This window comes from Symphalangus syndactylus, chromosome 1 (assembly GCF_028878055.3).
Source record: "Symphalangus syndactylus isolate Jambi chromosome 1, NHGRI_mSymSyn1-v2.1_pri, whole genome shotgun sequence".
NCBI lineage: Eukaryota > Metazoa > Chordata > Mammalia > Primates > Hylobatidae > Symphalangus > Symphalangus syndactylus.
Window position 1 is genome coordinate 94,845,702 of NC_072423.2, and position 11,152 is coordinate 94,856,853.

The 11,152-nt window shown below is 55.3% G+C and overlaps 1 protein-coding gene across 2 annotated transcripts; it reads right to left on the reverse strand.

Annotated features, from left to right (window-relative positions):
• Positions 1-2,850: 2,850 nt before the first annotated feature.
• Positions 2,851-10,107, reverse strand: GAL3ST3 (galactose-3-O-sulfotransferase 3). Of its 2 annotated transcripts, XM_063635632.1 has the most exons (4): positions 9,898-10,107; positions 8,560-8,691; positions 6,204-6,440; positions 2,851-4,578 (listed from the first exon to the last, which is right to left on the reverse strand). In XM_063635632.1, the coding sequence occupies exons 3-4, from the start codon at positions 6,326-6,328 to the stop codon at positions 3,408-3,410; spliced, it is 1,296 nt and encodes a 431-aa protein (XP_063491702.1). In that variant the 5' UTR covers positions 6,329-6,440; positions 8,560-8,691; positions 9,898-10,107; the 3' UTR covers positions 2,851-3,407. The 2 variants fall into 2 exon arrangements, with proteins under 2 accessions (XP_063491702.1, XP_055118136.1); XM_055262161.2 differs by lacking the exon at positions 8,560-8,691.
• Positions 10,108-11,152: the final 1,045 nt, after the last annotated feature.

The following is an 11,152-nucleotide window of genomic DNA, read 5'->3' on the forward strand; positions in this document are numbered from 1 at the left end:
CAAAAAAAAAAAAAAATCAAGGCTGCTCATAGCCCATACCATGGCTGTGGGGAAAGTAGAAGAAGTCACTCCTTCCTCAAAATTCTTTCTTCCATCTGCTGAAAAACTCTTGTAATAGATGTGTCAAACTATAACATCTGTAACATGAAAGGTGTTGACCCCGGAGGAGTCCTGATGAAACCAGAGATGCCATCTTGGGAGAACCTCTGTGTGCCAGGCTCTGTACTAGGGGCCTGTTTATTTCACAGGTGTGGAAAGTGAGGCTCAAAGGCTAAGTTCAAAGCATGTAACTGGTAGATGGCAGAGCCAGGGTTTGAACTCCAGAGCCCCAGTGTTTAATCATTAGGCAAGATCATCCCCATCGAGTCATTGTTGGCCAGGTTTGCTGCCTCCACATCTTCTCTAGACCTTAGGGTGAGCTCCTCAAGGCAGGGACCACGTTTCACTCACTGCTAAAGCTCTGGGACTGTTCGGAATAGGCACAGAAGTAGGCAGCACCAAGTGTTTGTTGGTGGAAGGAGACTCTTTGCAGGAGTCCTAGGGGCTGAGGCCTGTTCCCCTGGGTTGTGGCTGAAGCTGGAGATATTCCCACCAAAGAGTTCCAGAGCCCCTGCTCAGCTTTAGGATTTGCCCTTGCCCCTGAGTCAAACAGAGAACCCTCTCCTAGTGCCTGATGATTCCATTTGCCCCTGATTCCAGATTTTTCTGAGGCCAGAGTTGTGCTCTCTGCTGAAGCGGGGCAAGGTTTTTAAAGGAGGGCCCGCCTGCCTGAGAGCCAGGGAGGCCAGGGGAGGTCTATTGCAGTGGTTTGGCTGTTTGTCCCTTAAACCTCATGTTGACATTTGATCCCCAATATTGGAGATGGGCCTAATGGGGGGAGGTGTTTGGCTCATGGCTATGGATTCCTCATGAAAAGATTAATGACCTTCCTGGGGGATAAGTGAGTTTTTTCACTCTTAGTTCCAAGAGCTGGTTGTTAAAAAGACCTGGCACCTCCTCTGACCCCCTTGCTTCCTCTCTCACCCTGTGGTCTCTGCATACTTGGGCTCCCAAGCGGAAGCAGCCTGAGACCCTCGCCAGATACAGATACCAATCCTGAACTTTCTAGTCATCAGGATTCAGTCAAATAAACCTTTTTCTTTACCCAGCCTCAGTCACTCCTTTATGGCAACACATAATGAACTAGGACACTTATCAAAGTAGACTTGGCCGGGCATGGTGGCTCACGCCTGTAATTCCAGCACTTTAGGAGGCCGAGGTGGGCAGATCACCTGAGGTCAGGAGTTCGAGACCAGCCTGTCCAACATGGCCAATCCCCGTCTCTACTAAAAATTAGCCGGGCGTGGTGGCAGACACCTGTAATCCCAGCTACTTAGGAGGCTGAGGCAGAAGAATCACTTGAACCCAGGAGGTGGAGGTTGCAGTGAGCCGAGATTGCACCACTGCACTCCAGACTGGGTGACAGAGTGAGACTGTCCAGAAAAAAAAAAAAAGTAGAATTAAAGGCACGTCTGAATTTTCCAGGCCAACTGAGGGCAAGGTGAAGGATGTTCCTGGCAGAGGTATGACCAGAGGCTAGGGCTGGGGGTGCAGATGGAGACAATGGCAAGCACCTTACTGGCTGGGGGCCAGAGGACACCTGTCTTTGGATAGATCACTTTGAGTCTGGTACAATTCTTTACTGTTGCTTAATGTCATAAACTTAATTATGCTTTTGCATGATTCTAATTATTTGCCTTTTTCAGAGCTCTGCTGGTAAAAAGTGGGGTGCCATACAAACAGTCCCCTTTCAAGCCCAGCGTGTCATGCATCCTGCCAATCAATCACTGTAATGTCCATTGTCCAAATAGGTCAACCGTTGTCTCCATGAAAAACTGGATAAAGAGTTGCTGATAGCAGTGTCCTGGTTCTTCCCTTTACATTCTTTTGGGGGAAGGTGCTGGGAATCAGCCTAGCTTGTGGCATGTGACCTTTTTTATTTGAATGGCACTACAGACAGCACTTGTGAGCACAGACTCTGAAGCCGCACTGTCTTGGTTGAGATCCTAGTGGCCACTTTCTGGCTGTGTGACCCTGACTTAATTTCCCCCAAGTTTCAGTTCCCTCACCTGGAAAACGGCACCCATCTCCAAAGTTAATATACATAAAGCCCTTAAACGGTGGCTGGCACACCGTAGAGCATAATAGCTATTGTTTTTATCACTTGTCCAGATATGTCGATATAGCTCTGAAGAAAGCAACAGAAAAGTTCCGATTCTCTGCTAGTCTTAAGGGAGATTTCACCTGCAAGTGCTGGCTATCTTGCTGTGTTAAAGGAAATTGCAGAAAGGGACTGGTCTTCATCTGAATCCAAGTTGTCTTCTTGTGAAGAAAGCAGGCGATTAGTGAAGTCACTGATTCACAGGGGGAGGTCAAATTCTGAGTTAGGCAGCTCTTAACTGAAAATGATACTCCTTCCACCCAAGGAGGTGTTTTGCTCTAACCCCTCCAGTCCTTCCTCTTTGCTTACCTGACTTGCTCCTGTTCCAATGTTTCCCCATAAGCTCCATGAAAATAAGGCCCTATCTATCTGGTTCACCTGTATCCCCAAGTTACAGAAATGATGCTCAGTAAATGTCGCAGAATTTTGTGAAAAAGAACGATGTGGAAAGTGAGTGGGGCTGAGGTGGCCAGTCTGTGTTGGTGGCCCAGTCAGTCAAGCGGTTGAGGAGGGTTGTGGGCCTATGCCAGGTGGGGGGGGGACCTTGAGTCCAGGCCCCCATTCTCATGGCTCCAGCCACAGCTCCTCCTGGGCATCCGTTTCATCCTCAAATGTGGGGAATCCGGCTTCTATGACTGACATACAACTCGCACATTTTAAAGATGTTTTATTAAAAAAAAGAAAAACCAAACAAACAAAAATCCCAACCCAAGAACTCTTGGTTCTGAAATACTGGGGGCAGCTTAGGTCTGTGGGGAGGGTAGAACCTGGAAGACAGAAAAGTATAGGGAGCCTCAAGCCCTGGGAGGGAGAGCAAGAGCAGCAGCCTTTCCCTAGGGCTCAGCCTCTCTCCGCGGGGCCTGGGCTTATCCACTTGGAAAAGACAGGTTGGGGGGACTCAGCCCCCAGAAAAAGGCAGGGTGAGCAGTTCTGGACAGCCCTCAGGCCTCTCGTCAAAATCACCAACCAGCTGGGAAGGAGAGGGTGGCCCAGCGCTGGATCCAGCCTATCAGCGCCGTGCCCGAAGGCGGGGTTCAGCCCACGATCGGGAGCGGGGGCTCAGGTAGGGAGGCGTACCCCAAAGTTCAGCGAGGGACTCAAGCCCCTTGAAAAGAAAGGGCTCTCATGGGGCGGGACATGGAGGCAGCCCCCGGCTGGACTCCTGGGAGGGCAGGGCAGGACCCATACTCCTGGAGGCCTGCAGAGCTCAGGGACCTTGAGGGCCGCGAGGCAGCACTCGGATGGGCCGAGGCGGGGGATTGTCCAGGACGGGCTCGGGCCGAGCGCGCGCACCGCCCCGGCGCTTCTGCTTGCGCAGCAGGTAGTTCGAGTACTGGACCTCGGGCATGGCCAGCTTGAGGCAGGCCTCGGTGGCCGGGCCGGCGCCGCCGCCGGGCAGGTCGTAGCCCATAATGTCCACCTTGCGGCTGGGCTGCCACGGCTGCAGCTGCTTGGTGCGGATCTGCGCGGCAGGCCGCAGCACTGGCTCGTCCCCGAAGCAGCGCCGCAATAGGCGCTGGCGGGCCTCGCGCAGCTCGCGCGCCTCGCGCTCCACGCACGCGCGGCCAGCGCGCGCCACGCGGCGCCAGAAGGTGGCGTTGAAGTGGTCGTAGAGGCCGGCGTCCAGGGCGTTCCAGGTGCGCGCCGCCCGCGCCATTGCCGCGGGGATGGCAGCCAGGCGCGAGCTGGCGGCGCGCGCGTTGAGCTTGGCGTAGAGCACGTCGTCCAGGTCCCAGGCCAGCAGGCGCCGCAGCAGCACTAGCGACTCGTCGAAGTACTCGGCGATCATGACGAGCGAGAAAACCTCCTCCACCTGGCGGATGAGGCCCGCCAGGTAGGCGGCGTCGTCGCGCGGGCTACGCTCATTGTCTCCGCCCAGGTCGTAGGCCAGCGTGTTGTGTGCGAACATGGCGAAGTGCTCGCCGGCGCGGTAGTAGGCCTCGGGCGCGCGCAGGAAGGCCTCGAGGGAGGCGTTGGGCACGCGCCGGAAGGCCGGGCAGTACTGGTTGTAGTAGCTGAAGAGCGACTCGAACATGGCGGCCGGCTCGCGCAGGATGGTGACATAGACGGTGCCGGGCGGCATGAGGCGCTCCAGCTCCGTACGGTCGAAGCGCAGGTGGCTGGCCAGCACGTGCGGCGGCCTCGTGGCCGGGTGCACGAAGTGCGCCGAGAAGTTGCGTGGGTAGCAGAACTGGTGCTCGCAGCTCGGGTGCGGCAGGGCCACCGTCAGGTTGTGGCGCTCGGCGAAGCGGAACAGGATGTTCTGCACCGTCGTTCCTGCCGTCTTGTGAGTCTTCAGGAAGGCCACGGTCATGTGCTTGGGGCGTGGCGGTGAGTTCCGCAGAGGAGGGCAGCTCAGGGGGAACAGCTTGGGGTACCTGCCGGGCCCAGGGGGTGTGCGGAGAGGAGGGTGTGAGGGGGCTGCCGCTTGACCCCTGCCCTTACCCAAGGACTGTGGGATGCCCCACAGCGCGGCCTCGCTTGGGCTGCACTCATGGAAAGGTCAAGGGCGATGCTTGGTAGCCTCTAAGATGCCCCCTGTGATCCCTGCTGGCCTCCTGATAGTCACGCCCTTAAGTATTCCCCTCACCTGAGTTAGGCTGGACATATCATTGCATCTAAAGAAGAGAAGAGGGCAGAAATGATGGGATGTCACTTCTTAAATTTCATCATAGAAAGACTGGCTGGCTAGTATCTTGGTGTCTTTCACTCAATCCGGGATGACAGATGCTGGGGGAAGCAAGCTGCCATATGGTGGGCAGCCCTATAGGGAGCTACCACTAAGTGGGAAAAGCCCACAAGGACCTAAGGCCCTCAGTCCACCAGCCCGCTTGAAGACCTGAAGCCTGTCAAAACCACGTGAGTGAGCTTGGAAGCTGATCCCTTCCAATCAAGCCTTGGGATGAGGCTGCATCACCAGCAAACACCTTGGTTGCAACCCCATGAAAGACCTTGGTCCAGAAGTTACCAGTAAGCCACACCTGGCTTCCTGACCCACAATAACAGACGTTTGTGTTTTCAGCTGCTAAGCTTTAAGATAATTTGTTTATGTAGTAATAAATAAGGGACAAAGACCCCTGGAGATCTTTGAGGAATCCCACTTTGTATATGTAGAAACTGAGGGCCAAAAGGAGAACAATCACTTACACAAAGTCTGGAGATGACTCACATAGTCACTAAATCTTTTTGCTCTTTCTCATTTTTACTCTTTAACTGGCTCCTCACTTTGTAGATGGTTGGCACTGGGCTTTGCAGCAACCCATTGTTATGTTTCTCTTGAGGCCTCTAAAGCCTCATTCATTCAGTCATCAAATATTTTTTGGGTGTCCACTATGTGCCAGGTTATGCTAGGTTCAAGAAATACAGTAATATACAAAAACAATCCTAGCCCTCGTGAAGCTTTCATTTGTGTTGCTTCATTCTTAAAACATGGGTGTTTGGGATTTCAAACCAAATTATCTGGCAAGGGGGGCTGGGCGCATTCACACCATTCTCAGGGGAAGACAGTGTAGAAAATGGGAACATGAAGTCCCCGAGAGGTGCAGGGATTTGTTGGGTTCACACAGTGAGTCAGGAATAGGTTCGGGGTTCCCATGAATCACATGGTATCCTGTATGAGGGTGACTGGCTGTGTCACACATATCATGTCTCACTTTATAGATGAGAAAACTGGGGCTCAGAGAAGTGAGGGGACTTGGCCTTGCCCAGCACTAGGGAAGTCCTGAGAAGTTGTTTCCACTGGGGAAATGCTTAGCTGCATGCTGTGGGGAGTTGAGCTGGATTCGGATCTCAGCTGATTCTGTAACTTTGAGCAAGTCACTCAATCCTTTCATTGAAGAGCAGTCGCTGTCCAGGGAGGCCGTGTGGCCCTAAAGGGAAAGCACTTTCAGAATAGAGGGAAGGAGCAAAGCCTAGCGGGACCCTTCTGACAGATGGAAGAATGGGGAGGGGAGCTCTGGCCCCCCTGGGGCCCCGCCCCCTCGCCGGGGCCACGCCCCCTTACCAGCTTTGCTGCGCTCCCTGGTGGATGAGAAGGCTTACGGTGCTGCACCCTAGCACCAGCAGCAGGATTTTCCGGCGGCTCATCATCTTGGTGGCCTGCTGCAGGCGCTGGAGGATGGGTGGCATGGCGGAGTACCTACCCCTGGACCAGCCAGGGCCTCACTATCCAGGACTCCCTTCACAGGCACTCATGGGGGATCCTGCGGCTCTGGTAGCAGGGCCAGTGTTCCTGAGAAGCCTGGCAGAAGAAGGCAGACGGGTTTGCAGTGGGCAGAGGAGATGGGATCTGGCCCCCAGCAGGTCTGATGCAAAGAGCTCCAAGAGGTGGGGTAAGCAGAGAGGCCAGGGCAGATCGGATTCCTACCTCCCGTTACCAAGACCCTATCTCCTCGCTGCTGCAGATAACCTAGTCTTGGGTGGAATTACAGGGTCTGGGGTGTAGCCAGCCCTTCAGGCTGTAGCCACTCCCACCCCTCAGCCCTGTCTCTGTCTCTCTGCCTGCTCCTAACTCGTCTTTGTCTCATGGTCATTTGTACATGTCTCCCCAGTGGAGTGGCTTCAGCGCCAGGGCTTGGCTCAGAACATAGAGGCCTCAACTCAAAGTTTCCTCTCCCCCAGGACTCCTTGCCCAATTGCTTTAGCCCAGGGTTGGTCCTGACTCCCCAGAGAAACCGAGCTCCTCAGAAACACTGATCAGGCCTTCACCTTCTTGGATCGATATGGCTTTGATTCGACACTGCAGGCTTACTCTATGTACTATATTATTACATACTTAATCCCATTTAGTCCTCACCACAGCCCTGACCTAGGTATTATTCCCACTGTACAGATAAGGAAACTGAGGCTCTAAGAGATTATATCACTTGTCCATAGCTACACAGCTGGTAACAGTAGAAATGAGATTCATACCTGCTGTTTCTGGCTCCAAAGTCCATGCCCTTAGACACTGTATATGCTATTTCTGTAGAGAACTGATTTCCCCAACCTTGCCCTAGACTCTGGCAATTCTGCATGCTTCTGAGTCCTGAGTGCTCCTATTTGGGCTCCTGCCCTGAGGGCCCAAGACTGAGAAATTCATGAGGGAAAGGAAGGTCTTGAAATCCTGGAGTCCTATCTGGATTCCATCCCCAGACACCTGAAACTCAGGCGGCCCCATCAGCTGACTGAAGGGAAAAGTGCCTGACCAAAGCAATGGGATGGCAGCCTGGGCGGGGTGTGGGTCGGGTAAGAGGTGGCTCCTGCTCGTTGCCCTACTGAGGATCTCCAGGAGAAGGTGCGCTTCCATCCCAGGTAAGCCCAGGAGTAAGAGAAGGGAGGAGGGCTTGGTCTCGCACAAGTCTCCTTTCCCCACAGGAATGCCTTGGCTTAAGGGTAGCCCAATCCTGGGCAGCTCCACTTCAGCAGTGCTGCCTGTCCCCAAGCTAGGGTGGGGCCTCAGTCTCCAGGTTCAAGTTTAGCTTCAGCCCTCACACATATCCTTCTCCACGGGGGAGGGGGAGCCTGGAACCTGATGGGCATGTGCATGTGGAACTAGGACACCTGGGTCCCAGGAGGGGTGAGGTAATGTGAAAACCCTTTTGATCATCACCTTTTCCGGGAGCCCTGGGCTTGGCTTCCAGTCTCGCTTGTTGACCCTGCTCCCTTAATCCTGGATTACATTTAAACCTGTTTGGGTGGAAAGATGTTCTTCTTATGCCTCCCATTCTCTCTAGGCCTTATCGCTGCTTCCCTCCACTTGCCTGCAGACAGACTTAATCCGGCTGGAGCCAAGGGTAAAGGGTCCAGCCACAGAGGGCAACCAAGGGCACAACAGAGGAAGTCTAAGGCTCTCCCTGTCTCTTCAAGGATTGCTGGTGCAGAGAAGGGCTGGCCTTGCCTGGCTGGGGCTGCTTGCAGGAGGAAGTGAGAGCCCTTGGCCCTCTAGGGATACACACCTTTTTCCTCTGTCACTCCTGCTGCTTAGAGAACTTGGTGGTTAGACAGAAGTGTCCCAAGATGGGAAGAGGGGAGTCTACATCCACTTTTGCTAAACTTGCAGAAACCACCCTGTTTCTCAGAGGATTCAGGGTCAGCCAAGGAAGTCAAGCCTAGCTATGGAGGACCTTTCCCGGGGGCAGAGCTTCTACTGGCCTCACAGAGAGAGTGACAGGTGCCTGGTATCCCCCTCCGTCCCACTCCCGGGCCTTTCCCCACTTCCCCACATGGCTGAGCTCTGGGGAGCTAGCCAGGCCCCAGTCTGAGGCCTGCTTAAGGACAGGGAACAGGGCATCCTCAGTGCAGGAATTCCCTGGACACCAGCCCCTGAAGGTGGGCACCAGCTTCTGTATGGCCACTGTCAATGACAGGGTGTTCATCACCTCCCGATACAGCCTGGTCCATTTCCGAGCAACTTAGAGCTGTTCAGGTTCTTTCCGGGACTGCCAGTGGTAGCACCTGCTTCGGCCTGCCTCTTCCACCTCCCATTCTGCACTCTTGGTATTGCTGCCCTCCTAGAGTACACAGAACATTTTTCTCCATGACAGACCTTCAGGTATTTGGAAGCAGTAACCCTGTCTCCTCTGGGTGGGCACTTGGCCAGGCTAAACATTCCAGGTCCTGAGAGAGGGTGCTGCTTGGACATTGTGGGAGGCCTGCCTTCCTTTGGCAATATGACTCCAAGATGCCTGTTTTGGAGATGGGGCCAAGGCAGTGCCTCTCAGGGAGGGGGCCACTGGGCTGGGTTTCCATCGGATTTTCTGGCTTGTGTGGGGTGCATGGTGGTGCCGCTGGAGCCACGCTTTAGAGCAGTGGCCCTGGCTCCTGCCCTCAGATGCTTCACACAACTCCCCATTGTGCCTGGTGTCTTCTCCATGGAGAGAGAGTTCTCCCAGCTATCCCAGGCAGGTCAGGATGCCCAGACTCATCAGAATGTCAGTGCTAATTTTAGTCAGAACAATCTACCTCACGCTGCTGCCCAGTTTTGCAAATTGCTAGCTTTTCTCCAGGGAACCAAAGAAATAGTAGAGCCGACCAGAGCTTTGAAAATGGGCCTGGGTGCCCACCCTCCTAAAGGAGCTCTTTCTCCTCTGTCTCCTCTGAGCTCTAGAGCTGAAACCGATGCACTCAGAGGAAGGGGTGCCCTGGACTGGACCACTTGGACCTGACTGCAGGATGGCCTGGAGACTCCATCCTGTCCTGACTTGAGTGATGGGACAGCCCAGTGTTGAGGGACCCTGACCCAGGGTGCTCCAGAGGAAGGGGCGAAGGGCTGAGGGGGTCTGTAAAGTACTGGCCCAGGAGAGCAAATCTTTCCACCTCCCTCTTTTTCCTCCTCCCCCACCCCCCAGCTTGCACCAGGTCTGCCCCTGGCCCCCCAGCCTCCTCTCTCTCTCGTCCACCCCCGCATCATCCCTGCCTCGGAAATCCCTCCATCCTCCTGTCTCCATTACTGCCCACCCGCACCATACCTCCCACTCCCTCAATTTCATCCCAGCATCCCCCAGGGATCCTGCCAGTGGGATCTGATCACCATAGGGGATAGGCCAGATTGGCCCGCTCACCCTATCTTCTCCCACTTTCCAGGGGTAGAGCGCCCCCCTCCTCATGCTTTCCAGGCACTAGGCCCCCAAGACACTCCTCCGCCCGCCTCTCGGCCCCCATCCTGGTCTGGTCCACTCCCACCCCCCCAACCCCATGCTGGCCACTGCAGTACTCACACCGCGCGCCTGGGCTTTGCCTCTCGCCCGGGTTGGGGGCGGCCGCCGCTATCTCTGGACCCTTGTCTCGAAATCCGCACGGGGTCCAAGGGTGCCCGGGGCCCTGCGCGCCGAGTGCCGGTGGCTTGCCTCTCAGCGCCTGGATGGGATCAGGTGGCGGCGTCCGCTAGGCTCGCTCCTCCCGGCTCTGCCCGCCCCCCGCCCCCCATCGCACACCGGAGGAAGGCGAGGGGCGGGGCCAGGCCGCGAGCAAGTAGGGGAGAGGGGAGAGAGGGGAAAGGAAGGGGGACGGGCTGGGTGGGTGGGGGGGGGGTTCCCTGGCTTGCCCGCTGGCTGCCGTGAACAGTCTCTGGGTGGCATCTTCAGATGCAGTTGTCTTACTCTGGCAACCTTGCAGAGTTGGACACTAATGTGGCCAGCTCCCTTCTCTCACTCAGGCAGGGAAACTGAGGCTGGGAAGGTGTCTGGATACTCCTGCATTGCTGGGTATTCTGGGGCACCACCGGTCATACTTGGGCTTCTGGGTGAGCGAGACGCAGGTACACTTGCAGATACCCACATCCTCTGTGTCCTCCTCCAGCAGAGAAGCAGTGCTCCAGCCTTGTCTGGTCCCATCTCTGCCCACACACCCCCTTCCCTTCCAGTGTGTCCCCCGTACCCTCTGATGTAGCTTCTGGCTGCTCACCCATTCTTCCTCACTAGGACTCCAGACCCACTCACTCCTGACCAGAACTATAGTGAGGCTGGGACCCCTGCCTAGGCACCTGCCACCAGGCATCAAAGAACCCAAGTTCAATCCTGGTTTGCTCTTAAATCCCAGAGTCAAGAGGCAACTCCCTGAGCCCTATTGCTTCCAGCTCTAAAATGGGAAGCTGTTCTGAGGTAGCAGAGATAATACACACGAAGACTCCATGTGAACTTCTTAGTCCTCAGTTCCCATCACCTGGGAGCTGGGCAGCAGCACCTCCCAAAGCCATGCCAGACATCAAGAGCCCCACACTGGGTTCTGTGGCTGGCCTGCACACCTGCTTTCTATTTTGCTCTGGGCCTGGTAAAGCAAGGATCCTGGAGCTGGGTAGCCACCCAAAGGTGGGACTAGAAGGGGCTGGATATGCCCTTCTAGGACCACATAGGAAATAGTGTGAGGGTCCTTGTTATGGTTGAGGAGGAGGAAATAGGGACTCTCAGAGTCAGAAGGACTGCTGGTGGCCCCAGTTCGGCCCCTTGGGCATGTCACCTTCTCTGCCCATCAATC